The 17,566-nt window shown below is 46.3% G+C and overlaps 3 protein-coding genes across 25 annotated transcripts in view; 1 reads left to right on the plus strand and 2 right to left on the minus strand.

The window, feature by feature from the left end:
* LUC7L3 (LUC7 like 3 pre-mRNA splicing factor) overlaps window positions 1–7,472 on the minus strand; it is a 12,050-nt gene extending 4,578 nt beyond the window's left edge. For 13 of the 18 annotated variants that reach the window (XR_014936670.1, XR_014936671.1, XR_014936672.1 and 10 more), the window contains exons 1-9: window positions 7,292–7,472; window positions 5,852–5,918; window positions 5,489–5,528; window positions 5,120–5,264; window positions 4,445–4,519; window positions 4,256–4,362; window positions 3,559–3,730; window positions 2,857–3,140; window positions 2,193–2,353 (exon numbers count right to left, since the gene is read on the minus strand). Coding sequence is in view for 15 of the 18 variants with exons in the window: in XM_085522581.1 (XP_085378707.1) it covers window positions 2,193–2,353; window positions 2,857–3,140; window positions 3,559–3,730; window positions 4,256–4,362; window positions 4,445–4,519; window positions 5,120–5,264; window positions 5,489–5,528; window positions 5,852–5,918; window positions 7,292–7,390 (1,150 nt within the window). In the remaining 3 variants the exon portion in view is untranslated. The remainder of the gene's footprint in view (window positions 1–2,192; window positions 2,354–2,856; window positions 3,141–3,558; window positions 3,731–4,255; window positions 4,363–4,444; window positions 4,520–5,119; window positions 5,265–5,488; window positions 5,529–5,851; window positions 5,919–7,291) is intronic. The other 5 variants (XM_085522582.1, XM_085522575.1, XM_085522578.1 and 2 more) reach the window with 1 other exon arrangement.
* A 54-nt stretch (window positions 7,473–7,526) lies between these two features.
* ANKRD40 (ankyrin repeat domain 40) lies at window positions 7,527–12,728 on the plus strand. Of its 4 annotated transcripts, none has more exons than XM_085522585.1 (5): window positions 7,527–7,902; window positions 8,709–8,857; window positions 9,341–9,802; window positions 10,316–10,497; window positions 10,835–12,728. In XM_085522585.1, the coding sequence occupies exons 2-5, from the start codon at window positions 8,848–8,850 to the stop codon at window positions 10,973–10,975; spliced, it is 795 nt and encodes a 264-aa protein (XP_085378711.1). In that variant the 5' UTR covers window positions 7,527–7,902; window positions 8,709–8,847; the 3' UTR covers window positions 10,976–12,728. The 4 variants fall into 4 exon arrangements, with proteins under 4 accessions (XP_085378711.1, XP_015735815.2, XP_015735818.2 ...); XM_015880329.3 differs by lacking the exon at window positions 7,527–7,902 and adding an exon at window positions 8,095–8,263; XM_015880332.3 differs by lacking the exon at window positions 7,527–7,902 and adding an exon at window positions 8,095–8,263 and having other exon boundaries at window positions 11,729–12,728.
* A 161-nt stretch (window positions 12,729–12,889) lies between these two features.
* Window positions 12,890–17,566, minus strand: part of ABCC3 (ATP binding cassette subfamily C member 3) — a 35,740-nt gene continuing 31,063 nt past the window's right edge. For 2 of the 3 annotated variants that reach the window (XM_085522556.1, XM_085522559.1), the window contains 8 exons: window positions 17,339–17,538; window positions 17,127–17,253; window positions 16,779–16,880; window positions 15,628–15,774; window positions 14,832–14,990; window positions 14,369–14,535; window positions 13,904–14,098; window positions 12,890–13,324 (listed from right to left, as the gene is read on the minus strand). In XM_085522556.1, coding sequence (XP_085378682.1) covers window positions 13,216–13,324; window positions 13,904–14,098; window positions 14,369–14,535; window positions 14,832–14,990; window positions 15,628–15,774; window positions 16,779–16,880; window positions 17,127–17,253; window positions 17,339–17,538 — 1,206 coding nt within the window. In that variant the 3' untranslated portion in view covers window positions 12,890–13,215. The remainder of the gene's footprint in view (window positions 13,325–13,903; window positions 14,099–14,368; window positions 14,536–14,831; window positions 14,991–15,627; window positions 15,775–16,778; window positions 16,881–17,126; window positions 17,254–17,338; window positions 17,539–17,566) is intronic. The other variant, XR_014936666.1, reaches the window with a different exon arrangement.

Below are 17,566 nucleotides of genomic sequence, written 5' to 3' on the forward strand. Positions count from 1 at the left end.
CCAACAAAAAGCCAGGACTTGGGAGTTTTCAAAGCGTGGTTGTGACTTAATGTGTAACAGTAGGCAAAAGCCTTGGGTCTGTGTCTTGCCTTTTTTTTCCTGCTAGATTCACGTTCAAAAAGCAGTTTGAGATTTCAAGATGAAAGGTGCTCTGTGTTGTACAGTCAGGCCTGTGCTGCTTGCTTGTATAAATTCGAGATCAACAGTGTATATAAAGACAATTCAGCTCTGAAGCCATTATTTCCAGCAGGGCAGTGAGTTAAGGCTTCCAAAGCGAGTAGCCAGCCTCACACTGCAGATCCATGAACATCCACAGCAAACTGCTGAATTAACTGCCTACAGTTAACAGCAGCGTGAGGATGTAATAGTGTCAACAGCAACACTGCATAATTCAACATTTGTTCCTTAAACACCAGTTGCCCTCCCCACCTTTTTTTGTTTTTAAAATCCCTCTGGAGAGAAGAACACAAACCTCTGCAGCATTACAGTCCTCTCATATTTCTACACATGTTACAGGCAAAAAAAACAAGGCATAACTGATTTTCCCAGGTTGAAGTGGTGTCACAGCTCATTTCTGGAGGAAGAAGGCAGCAAGCAGCAAACAGAATGGACAGCGAGGAAATCAGTCAGGTTTAAACTGAAAACCCTGATATGCTGAAGGAAGTTCACTAGCCTCTCTACTTATGGAAAGATGCCAGGAAAGAACTGAAAAGCCATAAGCTCTATGAAACAGAGCAAATTTAAATAAAATTGGCTATTTATATGCACAGACAGACACAGAATGCTGAAGAGCACAATCTACTCATGAAGTAGGCAAAAAAAGGCACAGTATCAGGTAAGGAGAAAGTCAGGAATGAACAGGTAGGAACCATCACACTGGGTTTGAACTTAAACACCACACACGGGCTCCACTGCCAACAAGCAGGCAGCAAAACAAAACAAAACCCACTCACCAACAAAGGGCACAGCAAAATGAGAACAGAATCAATGCTAAGAATGCACTGTGGTAGAAACCAGAAAAAACAAAGCGGTCCAAGAAAATCAGGCACTGGAAAGGTGTGAAGCATCACCTCCTCTCCAAGAACTAGCCCTGGACCAGGTAACTATGGGGAAAGGTACAGCAAACAGGCCCAGGTAACCACATAACATGCATGCAGCACCTTTCATCACAGAGAGCCTCAAAAGTACCTTAGAACATAACATGAGTGTTACATCCACTGCTGTCACTTAGCTCTAATGACTAAGTGAGGTGTGTGCTTTAGGCTGGACTTGAGTTAATAGCCCAACAAAGCCCATCCTTTAAGCTAGAAGTCAGTACTACATTCCTCCAGAAGTTTCAAATTTAAAGTGGGAATTTAGCAATGACAGCAAATTAATGTCTGCTCACAGAATGTGAACCTGTCATATGCTTCTTCTGTAGCTCTTTTCTGACCCTTTCTAAAACTTCAGTCTCTGGTGAGCAGCAGCGAGCTGCCACCGTGCTGTATGCAGTGCTGCGATGCGTCTGAGGACTGCATGGCATTCCTTAGAGACTCACCTGAATATCGACCAAGCGAATCTCACTTCATTTAGACATTAAAAAATGGGGGGAAGAGCATGGAGGGGGGGGGAAGGAGCAAGAGGTGGGGGAGAGACAGCACGGAACTGCCATTTATAGCAAAGGAATTGTGCAAGATTAATCTTCAACTGTGTTCATAGATTAACAGTGCTTTTAGTTGTCTTCTAAAGAAAAATAAAGGAAATGACAATGCAGACAATTAATAGATGCTATAAGTGGAAACAACTACTGAACTCACATGAAACACATGAAAGCAAAGGGTAATTACAAAGCTATCTGTCAACAGTAAGAACAGAAGAATTCTCATTAAAAAAAACTCACAGTCCAAGTGTTTTTCTGAAGGTAAACAGTCCAAAGGTTTTAAAACACATCTAAATCCTGGCACACTTAATTTGCAGACAAAGTAGTAAGCACTTATCTACTACTGTAACAGACGAGAGGTGGGTGCTGGGGTGTACTTATGCACGCAGATGCATTAACAATGACTAGAAAGAAGATTCAGCTTATAAAACCAGCTCTGATTTGTTGCTAAAAAGAAATCTCAGTCCCTGACTGGAAAACTACAAACTTTCCACACATCAAGAAAAGATCGGTTACAGAATCTGATACAAATTAAGCCTTCACACAAACATACCTTTTTCTTTTGACTTCCTGTCTTGTTCTCTCTCTCTGCTTTTGCTTCTGTGCTTATAAGATTTCCGATCGCGGCTTTTTGATCGCCTCCTGTCCCTGCTACGAGACCTATGTTTTCTTTCTGATCTATCATGGCTTCTGCTTCTTCTTCGGTCGCGACTCCTGGACATTTACAGAAAACATGAGAAATGCCAACGTCAGCTGGAACTCATAAAACAGAATCCAATTCCATATTCCAATTCATTCACTGTTTACAGAAAACAGCTATTTACAACACGACTCAGTGTGCTGTATGCGAATATTCCTCAGTATGCAAGACCTGGCCGCACACTGTCTTCTTCACGTCAAACATCCAACCTTGCAGCTTAAGAATATCAACCATAAACTGAAATCCTTGGAAAATTAAGTGGGCAGGGGGAGGAAGAAAAGGAAACAAAAACAACAACTCTGTCCAGCAGGAGCAAGTGTACTCAAGCTCCTCTGTACAACCACTTCACCATTAAGATGTCATCTACTTTCTATCCTTAGAAACAGGAAATGTGTTCTCAATGATAGAGAAGAACAGCAAAGTTAATGAATTAGTGATGTTGCCCAGGCTGGCAGATCAGGTCCACACAAGATTTTAATGTTCAGAAATTTTGTAGGAAAATACTCTGTTCCTGTACCTGCTTCGCCTCCGTTCTCTGCTTCTTGATCTCTTGTGGTCTCGTGAACGGCTGCATCTTCTGTCAGACGTTCTGCTCGAATGCCTGCTCCGGGAGCGACTCCTCTTACGCCTCTCTCTATCACGGGCCCTCTCCTTTTCTTTCTCTTCTTCTTCACGCCTTCTCTTCCTTTCCCGCTCTTCTCTCTCTCGTTCCCTCTCTTTCTCCCTCTCTTCTCGTTCTTGTTTCTCTTTCTTTAACCTGTCATCACGGTCAGGTTCTTCCGTTCTTTTCCGTAACTTTTCCTTCAAGATAAGTCCACAAGAAATAAATAAGAACTTTCAAGGAAAACTATTTAACATATCTTAGTTTATACAATATTAGGAGGCAGAAGCTTAAACTTTCACTTTAACAAAGGGCAGCCTACATAAAAGCACTTTCTATGACCCTTGAAACTGGCATTCTCTCTCACAGAGGAAATTTTCTTCCTTGCAGCTCTCACAAGAACGTAGGCCACATTACAGTACTTAACACAATCACACACCAGCAAAAACATCTGTGCACGCTCAATGCCAAATGCTGAGAGCAGGATTCTTATTTCATCTTTATATACATCACTTTTGGAGTCTTTCACACACTTCAGAAAGTCCACAGGTCAGCCCTCTTTTTACCACAGAAAGCTTCCAAGCAATTTCTACACTGAGTAACTAAAGACGTGCTTACTTTTAAATCTTCTACAGTAGCTTTTATTTTGGCATAACCCATGTGCTGCTTTCCCATCAAATGGTCGTCTACCCTGGACTGTGCATCTCCTACAATTAAGAAGGCTCCACAAACTTCACAAACTTCCATCTGCTTTTCCTGCGCTGCAAAGCTCTCAATCGTCTGCAAAAGAACATATTAGATGAAAGAAAAACAAATGTTAGACAGGTGACAGTGAGGACATTCAGAATTTTACCATTACTGTTGTTAAGTCCAATTCCATTTGCAAAAGCTCCAAGTCCTAACAGTATGGCCTGCATCTGAAGCACCATACCCACAAGGATGAACAGGGTAACAATAAGGCACATACTGCCACTCCCTCTCTCTCATACTGGGAGAGAGAAAGCAAATTGCTGTATGGTGTTCAGTTGTTTACCAGGTTAAAGAACAGGAGACTACAGCACAAAGCATAACTAAGACCTGAACTAGCATAAGATGCACACACCTGTGTGACCGCAGTGTAAATAATTCCCTAACTTGTAAGCATTAAACCCACACTCAAGACAGCACACTGAATCAGCAAACAGTAACACATGTAAATGTTGTGTTATTGTCCATTTCTCACACTTGTTTTACACCTCCACTGACAAAGATATTAGGAATGGAATGTTACAGCAAATTTGGAATCCCAGCTGACAGAACTACTAACGTGTTACTTACTGAAGTTGTAGACCTCAGCAACTCTCTCTCTTCTTTTAATTGTTCAACAAGTTTCATCATTCCTTGTGCCTCTTCCACCTTCCCTTCCGAGCCTAGTTCTTCAATCTGAAAGACAACAAAATCCAAGCTAAAACTTTTAAGCAAGCGACAAAATTAAGAGATCTCTGTTACAGAGCGTAAAACTCACCTGCTGGAGTAGTACATCAATTTTATCAGTTAATACTTGAATCTTCTCTTCGTTTTTACCAGTAGGCCCCGCTGCCTGCCAAAGGGTACAAATGCACCATTTATTTTAGTAAAAACAAATAACAGGAAATTCTGAAACACACCAACTGTGTCTCCTCACATTCCAGAGGCACTTTGGGAATGGTCTCATCCTACCTCTATAGCCATGAATAGGATAATCTAACCTGAAACACTCCTGTGCACAGTGCCCTTCTTGCTCAGTGAAGCAAACTCCATTCAGTTCCCCCCAAAAGCAACAAAAGCATTTGAGGCCATGGCCCATAAAAACAGAAGTCTACACCCAAATGAGTAACTGGGACAGAAGGTAAAGTGAGATGAACACAACAGGGTGAAGACAACACCTGGCAGGACTAACGCTCCCAAAGAGGGGACTGTGTACTGATTTTGAGAGAACAGCACTGGGGAAAGCAGACATGGATTCCTGCTGACTGACTGCAGCCACTTGGCTTGTCCAGTGCCACTAAGACACAGCCAGGTGGCTACCATGGGAACTGACTTTATCTAGTGAGCATCTCTTTGGGAGCAACACATTACACCTGGTGAGCCAAGGTAAAGGGAATATGAAAACATTACCTAGAGGAAAGATAATTTGCTTCATTGATTCTCCCAGACTCACCCCGGAAGACTGCTGATTCTGCGACAGTGCCAAACGAGCGTGACCTCTTCTAATCCTGCGTTCTACTTCTGCCAGCAAGCTTTGTAAATAGCGCAAGAAGTCTCTTTCGTAGCCCACTTTCATAAAACGAGAGCTCTTCTCATACCTAAATGGAAAGACATTTTTAAATGAAAGCTGCCATCACCTTCTAACTTACAGAAAACAACCACCTACTGCCATGCTTTGAACTCTTGCTGAAGATAACAGAGTACTGCACAATTTATATAAATAGATGTTAATATAAAGTAAGCAATCAGTTTCTCATGGACAGCCTGTCTGTAGGACAGTTCAAGCACAGTGGAAACTCCACACAGTGACCAACATACTTACTGTTTACGTAGATTTTCATCATGAATTTTTTCACAAGGACCTGAAAAGACCACATAGAAATGTTAAGCTTGCATTCTTGAATGCTGTAATCACACTATCAGCATCTGTCTGCATATCTATACAGAACACCTTCCTGCTTCTTTTGCTTGGAGTTTGAAAGAAACATTTTGGGAAGAATGCAAATACGGATCCATAGACAGAAAACCAAAGGAAATTCTGAATGATGTGTAAAGTTTTCATACAGAATTTCCAGATTGTTCTACATTAGTAAAGCTACACAAAATAATGGTCATTTCCAAAGCATTTTGAGATTAAAAACACAAACAGAAGTTAGGACAAACTGTAAGGACACAACATGCTTACCTAAATCTGAGCGGGTGTTTGTGAACAGTTCAGCTGGGCAAAAGCCACACAGGTAGTATTTACAAACCTGTTGGGTGAGAGAAAAACAAGCAGTGTTTCCTTTTCCTCATAAATTGACATTTGGTAACTATTTCTATTTTCTAAGTTACAAAGTAAAAATCCCCTTTTGTACAGTCTGCGTTTCTCCAAGTTTTACCCTCATCCACCCCTAATTGCTTTATTTGGTGGCAGCAAACACTACAACCACAACCCCCAGAATTTCTACTTTCCATGGTGCTGGTAGTACTTCTTAATCTTTCTGCTACATGTTTAACATCACAGGAAGCCATCAGCTATTTGGTATGTCACGGTCTGATCGGGTACTGCTGGACACACAGCAGCATCACAGTACTCCTTAAAATACATTTGGAAGTATGAGAGCACAACACACCGACAGCACAAAGGTCACCTGTTGACAGCTGAGCAGCTCAACCAGGGAGGATCCCAACACATGCATTTAGCCAGTGTTTGGTTAAGAAGCGCAGAAGGACATTGAGAGTGTCACAAACGCTTCCCGAACTAACAACGCCCTTCTTGACACACACAACTTATCTGTGCAGTGGTATTTTCTCAAGCAGAAAGGAAAACCAACGAGCTGCTGGGCTCTGCCAGCCTACAGCACACAGCTGGGAGGGCCAGACAGCCACCATCCCTACAGTAAAACAGCACATCCCACTGATACAGCTGAGGACGGGACAGCAGCGAAGCACTTCTCCTCCCAGCTTAAATCCCTATGGAGAAAACGCCAAGCTGGGAGGAGCCGCACGGAGCCCAACTGCTTGTGTTGTGCTGTTCGAACCCACTGAGACTCCAAACACATGGCAGGAATCCCGTCCTAACTGTGCTGCTGCCTTTAAAACACGCATCGCAGCAAAGAACAGCACTATGAACGAGAAATAACGCCGTACTTCAACAGTTCCCATCCCTATAAGTGAAATACCGACAGGAGCTCTGTCATCACCGCCGGGCTTTGGTTTCAGTTATTCTTTATGGAAACCACTCGGTAACAGCACTACGATGGCCGGCAGTAAGTCACCCCTCACTAACAATCAGCTCCACCGAGTTTAACGTTCCCAAAGCACATAACAATCTCCTTATTCGTGTGGTTTAATGCACAAAGGGCCGAGTTGGGCCGCGCTCAGCCCCGCTTCAGCTCGGCGCCTCCCGCCCCAACTACCGCCCCGCTTCCGCTTAACGGCGCTGGGCCCAACGCCCGGCCCGAGCCCAGGCCTCCCCGCTCCCCAGTCCCCGCTCCCCATCCCGGTTCCCGGTTCCGCTCCGCGCCGCTCAGCGCTGTTCGCTCCCGTCCCTCCCGCCCCTCGGCCGCCGCCGCCGCTCGGAGCAGGCCCGGCCCTGGGGGGAGGGGAAGGAGGAGGGTTGAGGCGGCCCCGCCGCACTCACGCTCTCGTGGTCCCACCGCACGTTGCTGCGTTTCTCGTCCGGTGCCAGGTTCCTGTCCCGGCCCATGAGCTCATCCAGGAGCTGCGCGGCCGAAATCATCGCGATTCGCACTTCGAGGCCCCGCGCCCCGAACAGACCGACAGACCGAACCGACACTGACAAAATGGCGGCGGCGCTGCTCGGCCGGCCCACAATGCACCGCGAGCAGACACGGCGGGAGGGGCGGGGCGGGGCGGGGCGGGGCGGGGGGCGGGGGGATGGAGGAGCGGGACCGGCCAAGGGACTTAACGGCTCAACGGCGCTGCTCAACGGGCACAGGGTCGGGGTTTTGTCCTGACATCTCTTCAGCTCCGCCCCGTGTGTCCCGGGGGGGGCTCAGCTCTGGCTGGGACGGCCGCGGTTCCTCCGTGTCACTGCTCTCAGCTGCCCCGTTACCGCCCCGTTACGGCTCCGTGCTGCTGCCGGTGCAGCTCGGGGTGTTTGCTGCCTTTAACCGCGATTTGTCACAGCTCCTGCCCGAAACTCAGCCCGGACAAACCGAGCAGCGCCAGAAAACGGCACCTCAAAGCCGGCCGTGTTAATGGCAGCCAACAGGCGGCGGGTCAAACGGGGTAACGGGAACAAGGCCCGGACAGCGCGGGGTGCGGCGGAGCCACGGGGCGATGGGAGCGGGGGGGACACGGGGCGGGGCGGCCGGGAGCGGCTCCGACAGCGCCGGGAGCGGCTGAGCCCGAGCAGCAGATAGAGCCGGGCCGGCCGCCGGTAGGAACCAAAGCTGCCGCTCGGTGTTGCCACATAGAATTGAGTCCCCCGGGGTCGGCCCGGGGTCGGTGCGGGCCCGGCCGCGGGGATGGAGGAGAAGGAGCTGCAGGAACGGCTGCGGGAGGCGGCGGCCATGGGGGACGGCGAGGAGGTGCGGCGGTTATTGGGGCTCGGGGTCAGCCCCAACGCGCAGAACGAAGTGAACGGATGGTGAGAGCAGGGGGGGCGGCTGGGACAGTTCAATGAACTGACTGTATGAATTACACACCTCAACAGCATTCGTTAAAGACTAAAAATAGCGTCCTAGGGGAGCGTGTGCTTAACACACACACACCTCCGTGCAACTTGCTCTTTTAAGCGTTAAAAAATGCGTGCAACAGTCATCTTAGATATATTTACCCCAAAAATGTCCCAGAATGAACATCTGAAACCAACGCTACCAATGGTGCTGTGGGATCGTGCCGTTAAGGTCACTAAGGAGGGGAAAACTGCATCAGCAGGTGTCACTGCAGGTCCAGGAGCAGCACACATTGCAGGGGGCATTGCTGCTAAAAACTAATCCTATGTTAGACGTGCATTAGGTCCTGTTCTTATATTCAGCGAGTGGGGATTTGCAGTAAGTGAGTCAAGCAGCGTTCCCATGTTCGGTGCGCAGGACGTGCCTGCACTGGGCCTGCAAGCGGAACCATGCGACCGTGGTGGCCCAGCTGCTGCTCGGAGGTGCCGATAAGGAGATCGTCAGCAGGAAGGGAGAGCGGCCGGCACAGCTCACAACACGCACGGAGATCCGCAGGATGCTGGGAGGTACCGTACTGCTGTGTGCGGGGTGGCGGGTGGAGGCACTGCTGTCCAGCATTGCTCTGTATGCTGGGATGCTGTGTTATGCGCTTGCAGTAGCGGGACTTGGTGTCTGTGCTGCTTGCTTGGTGAGAAATCAAAGTCTGTGCAGAGATTCCCAACAGTTTCTGTACCCAGCTCAATGAGTTGTTGGGTTTTTCCTCAAAAACTGGAAAAGTTGCGCTTTGAAAAGTGCCATGGTTCAACCAGTCACACACAGACACAGATTCCACCTTTCTGAAGGTGAACAAGGGAGGATACTTCCAATTCATATGAAACATTATGGAGCACGAGCAGTAACTAATTTCCCTTAGCTCAGGAGTTTAGACACCTTTCCCCCCCATGAGCTCCATGCACACAACAAATGCACACCAAATCCCACAGTGCAATAGCAGCACTTCTGCTTTTTTCTGACCAGCCGTGGATAACGTTTTGTTGTTTGTTTCACAGTGGAAGAGGAGGAACTCCAAAACGTAACAACGGATTCGGAGCTGCCCATCATCCCTAACTACCTGGCTAACCCACCATTCCCGTACGTGTATAACTCCATGAGCAGCAGCCTCCCAGAGCCCACACTCAATGGAAGCGTGTCGCACGGTGAACAGCCGAGTTCTGCCTCCTCCCTGCTGCCCGCTGCAGAGCTGTGCGTGCGGCCGTCAGCACGCTGTGAGGACGCAGCTCGTGCTGTGGGTGATGGAGCGCTGCCAGCTGCACCCAGTGGCTGTGCTGGAGTGCGGTGCTCCGGGGCTGCAGCTCAGAACACGTTGTTCCAGGCATCGTGGGGCAGAGCTCCTCCTTCCCCTGCTGGACCGCAGCAGCCCGGAGCTCCGCTGGGGAGCAGCTCCTGCACGGGGCCCATGCCGACCTTCCAGCCCGTGTTCTTCACAGGAGCTTTTCCACTTAATATGCAAGGTAATGATAAATGCATTTCTCCTCGCCTTTCCTTGGGTTTTGTCACCTTGGACAGTGCAAGTGGAGGTGTTGGTGTCACATTTATTCACAGTGCTCTTGGAGATGCTCGGGCTCTTGTGCGTTAGGCATTGGGGAATTATTTGAAGGCCATAAAAAAGGCAGACACACTGTTCTTGCTGGAACCGCTATTAAAATATTGATGAAAACATTCACAGTTTGTCTCAAATGCTTTGAAAGCACAGAGAAAGTGGGACAGCCCTGTTCTCCAAGTGGCATATCCTTCAAATAAAAGCCCAAGAGAGAAGCTCGACTGGCTCAGTCTGCAGGAGCAGCTGGGAGCTGAGGTGGGCAAACATCGCCCACCTGAGCAGGGGTACAGGCTGGCTGTGGGTGTGGGGGATTCTTGTGGTGTTACAGATGATAAGACTGGCTGATAGAACGTAGAAATGTTTAGTATGGTGTTTTCAATTGTTTTACACGTTGCCTATGAATGTACCCTTTTGTTTTGAATAGAACTGGTGCTTAAAGTTAGAATACAGAACCCTAGTCTTAAGGAAAATGACTTCATTGAAATCGAGCTGGACAGACAAGAGCTGACCTATAAGGAACTGCTCCGAGTGAGCTGCTGTGAGCTGGGTGTTAACCCTGAACACGTACAGAAGATCAGGAAATTACCAAACACGATGCTAAGAAAGGTAAGAACTCTTCATTCTGAATGCAAAAAAACCCCAGCTGTTTAGGTTACCATTAAAAAGCACTCATTCATTTACCACCTGCACTGTGTCTGTGTCCCAGAAAGATGACAGTGTTTGTTCTGGACAGTGTCCGCTGTCATAGAGGGAAAGGTGAGGAGGATGAGCTGTGCTGTTGGTTGGTGCTGTGGTGCTGAGCTGTTATCCATCACTTATGCAAAGCTCACGCTTATGGATAAATACATACTTTGTTGTACTATAAGCCTATTACTGTAGTGTACCACTGCAAAATGGAACATATGGTTTATCAGCTAACAAAACTTACTGTATTTATTCAAAGGACAAAGATGTGGCCAGGCTACAGGATTTCCAGGAACTGGAACTTGTTCTGACAGTAAGCGACAAAAGCTTCCCTTTCAGAGCTCCAGCACTTTCCGAACAGAGTGGTTATAACAAGAAGGCATCAGAACTGACCTATTAATTGCTTAAAGAATAAAACAAACTCTTTCTATCTCTCATTTTAAAATTACATTTGAAATACAATATCTATAAGGGCTAACGATGTGAAAAAAAAATCTATTTTGTTAACTTTGAAATAAACTGAAGGTGTTCTGCACTAAAGATGGTAACCTCAAGTTAATGTGAAAGTACTCAGTCTGACCTGAGAGCAGCTCACTGATGGAAGCATTGCTAACCAGTCCCCATTAGTGCTCCTTACAGACCATTGTCCTGCAGTGGGGTGGCTCTCAGGGAAGGGCTTCCCTTAACCTGTGCTACCAGTTGGTGTGTGTTATAAAGCCTTCCACAAAACCCATTTCCTGTCTGTACTGTCTGTTACCATTGCTGCTCGCTTTCCAGAGCATGTGTTTGTAGTCAGATCAAACCAGAAGGCTTCTAAATCCATGGAAGAAGCACAAAAACGGGTTGTTTCAATACTGTTAAGTGATGTACTGCCTGTGATTTCTTAATACCTCTTTGCACCTTTCCCTATTTCTCAGGTCAAAAACAAAGTGATAATAATCATCCAAATCATAAATATGCTCTTGTCCAAAATCATAGACCCATTTTCTCATTGTCTGGTCAAGGCACGGCATTGATGTATGCAATCCAAAATACTGCTTTTGTTATGTATATACTGTACTGGAAACATTGTCCAACGCTGCTTTACTTTCCCCTTTAGAAGCACAAGAATTGTAATTTTTTTGTCCTTTCTTGCCTACATTCCTGAGAAAAGCCTCACCTGGGATCTTTAAGCTTGCCCACATAAGAAGAGGTCAGTGAAAGGGCCCGGCAGGTCCTGAGCTCACACTGAAATCGTGATGATCCTCTGCATTGTGTCTCTCTCCCCCAGCGAGTTGTGTTCTTACCTTTGTTACTTACTGGAAGAGAAAACTAAACCAAAAAAAACCACTTTCCTGTTCCATGAAGTTCAGAATCAGATTATTGTGATACGACGCTCTGGAATGAATGAAACAAGAAGGATTTAAGACAACAGTGGGCTGGATTTTATCTTGCTTTTTTGGACATTAATATGTTGACTCGGTCCTCTGCTTCTGGTGTAGAGTTCAGTTCTGGTAGCATAACTAAAAACACGTACTGTGAATTGGATGGAAGAAGTGCAGCATTGATGTAGCAAGCAAACATGGGACCCAGCCGGACCGCCCCCTTTCCCCCCTTCTTTATTCCCTGTCGTTTTCTTTGGAAGCCGCACCAACCGAAGGACCTCATCTTCCTGCCATGGGAGATGGCAGCCCACATTAGCTGTGAGAGCACACAGGGCTGCGGTGTGAAGCTGACAGCAACGTGCTGAGGAGGGAACCACCCAAAGCAGCTGGAGGAGCTGAGGAGCAAAGAGCATCCAGAACTTCCTCACCACTCTTCCCACCTGAGATGCCTTCCTCCTGCTGGAGCCAGGCAGAGCTCCTGGAGTGAAGCCCAGCTGCAGGGCTGGAGCCTTCGTGCTTACAGCAGCGGGCACGTGTGGGTGCACAGGGATAACTATGCATTCAGAGAATATTTTTATACGCTATGCAGTTTATATGTAGAAGATCTTATTAACACTCCTGACTTAATGTGATCAGTGTACAACCACAGCATTATGTGTGATAAATAATCCATCACTCTGCATTGCTGTGTGAAATGTTAACTTCAAATGAACGCTTGGCTGCAGATTCTTGTTTTGGTTTGGGAAGTATCATTTGTAGCTGTTAATAAACAATTATTTCTGTCTTCTCCAAGTTTCTCATAACTTTTCTTACAGAGAAACACTGCACCCAATACTGCTCTGGAACAGCATTCTATCACTGTGTTTCCAAGCTGAGCTGCTGCCTTAGCAGACCCTTCCTTCCACCTCACTACTAGTGGGTTTCTATCCAGAAGACACAGAACAGCTGTATTTTGTACCATGAGTATAATTTACTGATCATAAACGAAGTGCAGTACATGTTGCCTTGTGACACATGCATCTTCTTGGCATTCTTTGGGGAGAAAAAACAAAACAAAACAAAACATAATAAAATATTTTATAGAAAATATTTTAAAAATATAAAATTTTCTGGTCCTTACCATTGTAAAATGCTCAGTTCATTCATCACAAGTTTAATCTACTACAGGAACTTACGTAAACTACAGTACATTCAGAAGTCACTTTTGTGGCAAGTCAGTCACACAAAAAACAACAACAAACCAAAACCAAAGCGCCCTCAGCACAGGCTCCTCTTCTCACGCCAGCCCAGCATCCTTAGCCATACCATAGAAAATCCCCCTTGATGCTATAAGGTTTGTAGGTGTATCAAATTCTGCGATGGTTCCATTGTCCAGCACAAGAATCCTGCACAGAACAAAAGGGGCAGGAGACAGATGAGAGAAATTCCTCTCTGAGAATGTAACAGCCACGATGCTCCAATCCCTGCCTGGACTTTGCTGTGCCCAATTATGTTCCCACACGGAAGCACAGTAGATGGCTGATGTTCTCCCTGAGCTGATGTTTGATTTAAAAAGGTACACAGAACAAAATGGTGACGTTGGTAGCTTCGTAATGGGGAATGTTGTACCACAAAGCCAAGGAGGAAAAAGCTCGTGAACTTCAGTAATAGCTTTAGAACTAATTAATACAACATGATATCAGTGAAAAGGTTACAGCAGCTGCTGGTTAACAGCAGATCCATAAGCTTGCTGACAGTGCCATTAGCACAGGTGGACAGTATCTCTTGTGCAGCTCTGATTAACGAATGTGGAACTTGCTTCTTATGCCAGCAGAAACCAAATCAGGGCTGGATATCCCAAGGTCATAGGGCTTAAACATGAACTGCTAGACCAGCACATCACTGTGACTGTACGGAGACAAATCGGGCCCTCCATGTGCTGCTTCCCATACCCAGCGCACAGGCTGCACCACCACGAATCTTACCTTGTGTAATCCATAATGGTGTTCAGTCTGTGTGCTATTGTCAGCACCGTGCAGTCTTCAAACTGAGTCCTAATTGTCATCTGGATCAGATCGTCCGTCTCCAGATCGATAGCTGCTGTTGCTTCATCCAGGATTAAGATTCTCGTCTTGCGGAGCAGCGCCCTCGCCAGACAGACGAGCTGCCTTTGGCCAACACTGCAGGCAGAGACAAGGCTTGCTCAGAGGCTGCACTGCCATGCATCTCCCATTGTTCAGAATCATTTGTTCTCAACAGATAAAGTTACCCAACCAAACAAAAAAAAAGGCATTGAGCAAACAGCTTGTCAGCCTGAGAGCAAAGAAACACTCCTTGCAGCACTACTTGACAGCTTGCAGTGTGCCTACAGACTTGGTGCTCGGAGCTGCTACTCGCTGTTAGGGCTGGGTGAAAGCTCACAGTATGTTTCTAATGCAAACTTATCTTACCTAAGATTTTCACCACCTTCTGAGCACTCAAATTCCAGCATGGACGGTTGACTGCTGACAAACTTCTTCAAATGAGACAGTTCAAGAGCTTTCCATACTTCTTCATCTGAATACTTATTAAATGGATCCAGGTTCATCCTTAATGTTCCAGAAAAGAGAACAGGATCCTGGACAGACAATGACCTTCCATTAAACAAGTCCATTAGCTGTTTCAAGTTCAGATATTAGTATGTAAGGCTGCTTTTAAGCATCCATCACATTGAAGCTAAGCCACCTCCCCGTCCCATCTGCCTTGAAAATACTTTGCATTATACACAGTGAAACCTCCAGTTTTGACTCCAAAGACACCTCATATCAGTCTCTGTTTTATCACCCACCATTAGCCTGTGAGGCAGCCGGGCTGGACCAACCTGAACTATTCTCTGTGGTTTGCTGAACTATACTATGAAAGCAGAAGCAGTACCTGAGGAATAATTGTCAGCCTCGATCGAAGGTCATGGAGGCCGATCTCTGAAATCCTCACACCATCAATTCTAATTTCCCCTTTTGCAGCTTCCAGGATCCTAAAGAGACAGAGGGTCATGGAAGACTTCCCTGCTCCAGTTCGGCCAACAATCCCAATCTACAACAAATTGGAGGATTAGCAACAAAGCACATGGTTAAAAACAAAAAGCACTGCTAACAAAAGTCATCAAAGTGTCAGGATTTTTCTGAATACAAAAAAGAATGCAACCAGAAATCACACACCACAAAGTGTGCATCACCACTGCCATAACTGGGATGGTATTACACATAGTTCTGTAGTCCTAGCTAACAGCATGTTAGCTGGAGGACTTTCCCACACTAATTCTTCTGCCAATAGCACATACAGTCCACCTCTTTCAATTAAAGCACAAAGACAAAAAGCTCCCAGAGCAATTTCCCAATTAAGAAAGCAAAGAATATCATTTTCTTCCATGCTAAAAATTTCAACAGGCAAAAGCAGATTGTGCAAAAAGCTGGAATTCCTTCTGTCACTTGCAGCCTCTGGTGCCTCCCACGCAGCAGTTTGATGCCAGCCTGACTTGGAAAGTCCAGAAATCCCCACACAGGCGGTTCCTATTGCTTCCTGCCTGGAGGATGCTGCCATGGCCATTAATGCTGGCCAGCTTGTGTAGTCTCCACCACCGGAGTGACTGTGTGTGCAGCCCCTGTGCTGTACTCCATGGCTGTCACTGGGGGCCCAAAGCTGCAGCAGAACCACAGGGCTGGGTACCCACCTTCTCTCCACCGTGCACTTGGAGGTTTAGATCCTTCAGCACCAGATCAAGGCCTTTCCTGTACCGCACCGAATAATTGACAAACTCCAGCTCTCCCCTGGATGGCCAATCTGCCGGGGGTCTCTTATCCTCAATTATCCAGGGAGCCTGTGGGAAACAAGAGTGCCCCACAGGTTTAAAAAAGGCTCATTCAAACTCTGATACAAACATCTACATTAGTGGGTTACTAAAGAAATACCTGGTAGGTCACATTTCCATTAACAAAATCATAGCAATAGAGGGGAAACACGGGTTCCTTTGCTGTTTGGTCATGGCTGAGAAATTTGCAGGAAAAATAAAACAAACCCTAGGATATAGAGTTAAATCCTCAGCTGATATAAATTAACATTTTTTCCATTAACTTCAGTAGAACGCTGCCTGTTTCATGCCAGCTCAAGCTCCAGCTTGTACATGTTGTGAATCCTGTCTTAGCTTCTTTTTTAATTCAAGATCAAATCCTTTATCTCCAGAAATGCACACCACAGCTTTCCTCAGATCCTCCATTTCTCAACTCTTAGTCTCCCACGTGCGCAGGGCTACCAAAACCCAGCAGGTCCATGGAGCAGCAGATTTCTCAGCGTAGCTCCATCTGCGACCTCTAACAGTATCTGGCAACAAAAGAAAGTGGTTGGATGATTGATCTGGTTTAAGCAATGCAGTGTGATTGGAGGTGATGTTGTCTTGTGGGAGAGGAGATCTGATTAAGCCAGTTAAACATAAATACTACAGAAAATGTGTGCATAGTCCAAAGACTGCAGTACAGCTGTGCTCAGCAGCAGGATGACAGCACCATCCATGCAGGTAGGACACAGCATCAAACACTTCAAACCCAGTGGGAGCGATACTCTGGTGGTGAATTCATCTCTGCTGTGGCTATAACCACTCACGCCAGCAGAAAATGAGATGCTAAGCACAGACTGCATAATGGCAGCACTGATTTGGAGCTGTGGTAATATTACAGTTCAGAGGATGACATTTGTTCACGTTAAATGGTAACACTCTCAGGACAGGAACTGTCTCTCAAGACTCTAAACAAAGACCAGGTCAATATACAAGCTAAAATTCCACCACACAGGTTTGTGTTAGAACATGCTTGACTGCCAGTAGCTGACCTCTGTTTCAGTTTCTGAATACTCTTTTATTCTTTCAACAGCCACAATGTTAGTTTCAAGATCAGAAGTTGTTCGGACCATCCAGTTCAGAGCCAAGGTCACCTGGAGAACACAAGGAACAAAATATTGCCCACAGAGGAACAGCAGATTAATGACAACAACAGCAGATACTGCTGCTAAGACGTGGGTTCACATGGATATGACACAGCGAGTAACTACCTTTGTGTTTACATGAACACAGATACTGGGACAAGAATCTTACAGATACATCTTCATTGTTTTATTAATTCAGACTTTGGCAAGCACTTGATCACTGTTCATAGATCAACACAGCACTACAGCACGTACCTGTAACGCGTAGGATACTGAAAGTCCTACCAAGCCAGCATTCAGGCTGCTTTTACCAATCACAGCAAAGAGAGCAGCAAAAAGGACAATGCAGTTCCCCACAAACTCCACTCGGATGCCCAGCCACCTGCAAAGGGCAGAAATGGGAAGAGTGGGGAAGGGCTGCTACACAAACACAAGGAGTGGGGAGCAGAAGCTGTGCTCCTTTCTACCTGTTTGATACGATGCTGGGGTAGTAACACTTCTGATTTTCATCCACCTTCCTATCGCTGATGTCTATGAAGGATTTCTCCCTCTGGTAGGCCCTGATGACGCTGGTCCCTGATATTGTTTCTGAGAAGTGTGAGTAGATGGGAGATCTGCTCACAGATTCCAGGCGCTTCAGCTGCCGGGATGTGGCCACGTAGAATCGCTGCCATTTTGGGGGAGAAAATTGAAGG

The sequence above is a fragment of the Coturnix japonica genome, chromosome 23 (assembly GCF_054131305.1).
Source record: "Coturnix japonica strain WE chromosome 23, WE-NBRP24, whole genome shotgun sequence".
NCBI classification, from domain to species: Eukaryota; Metazoa; Chordata; class Aves; order Galliformes; family Phasianidae; genus Coturnix; species Coturnix japonica.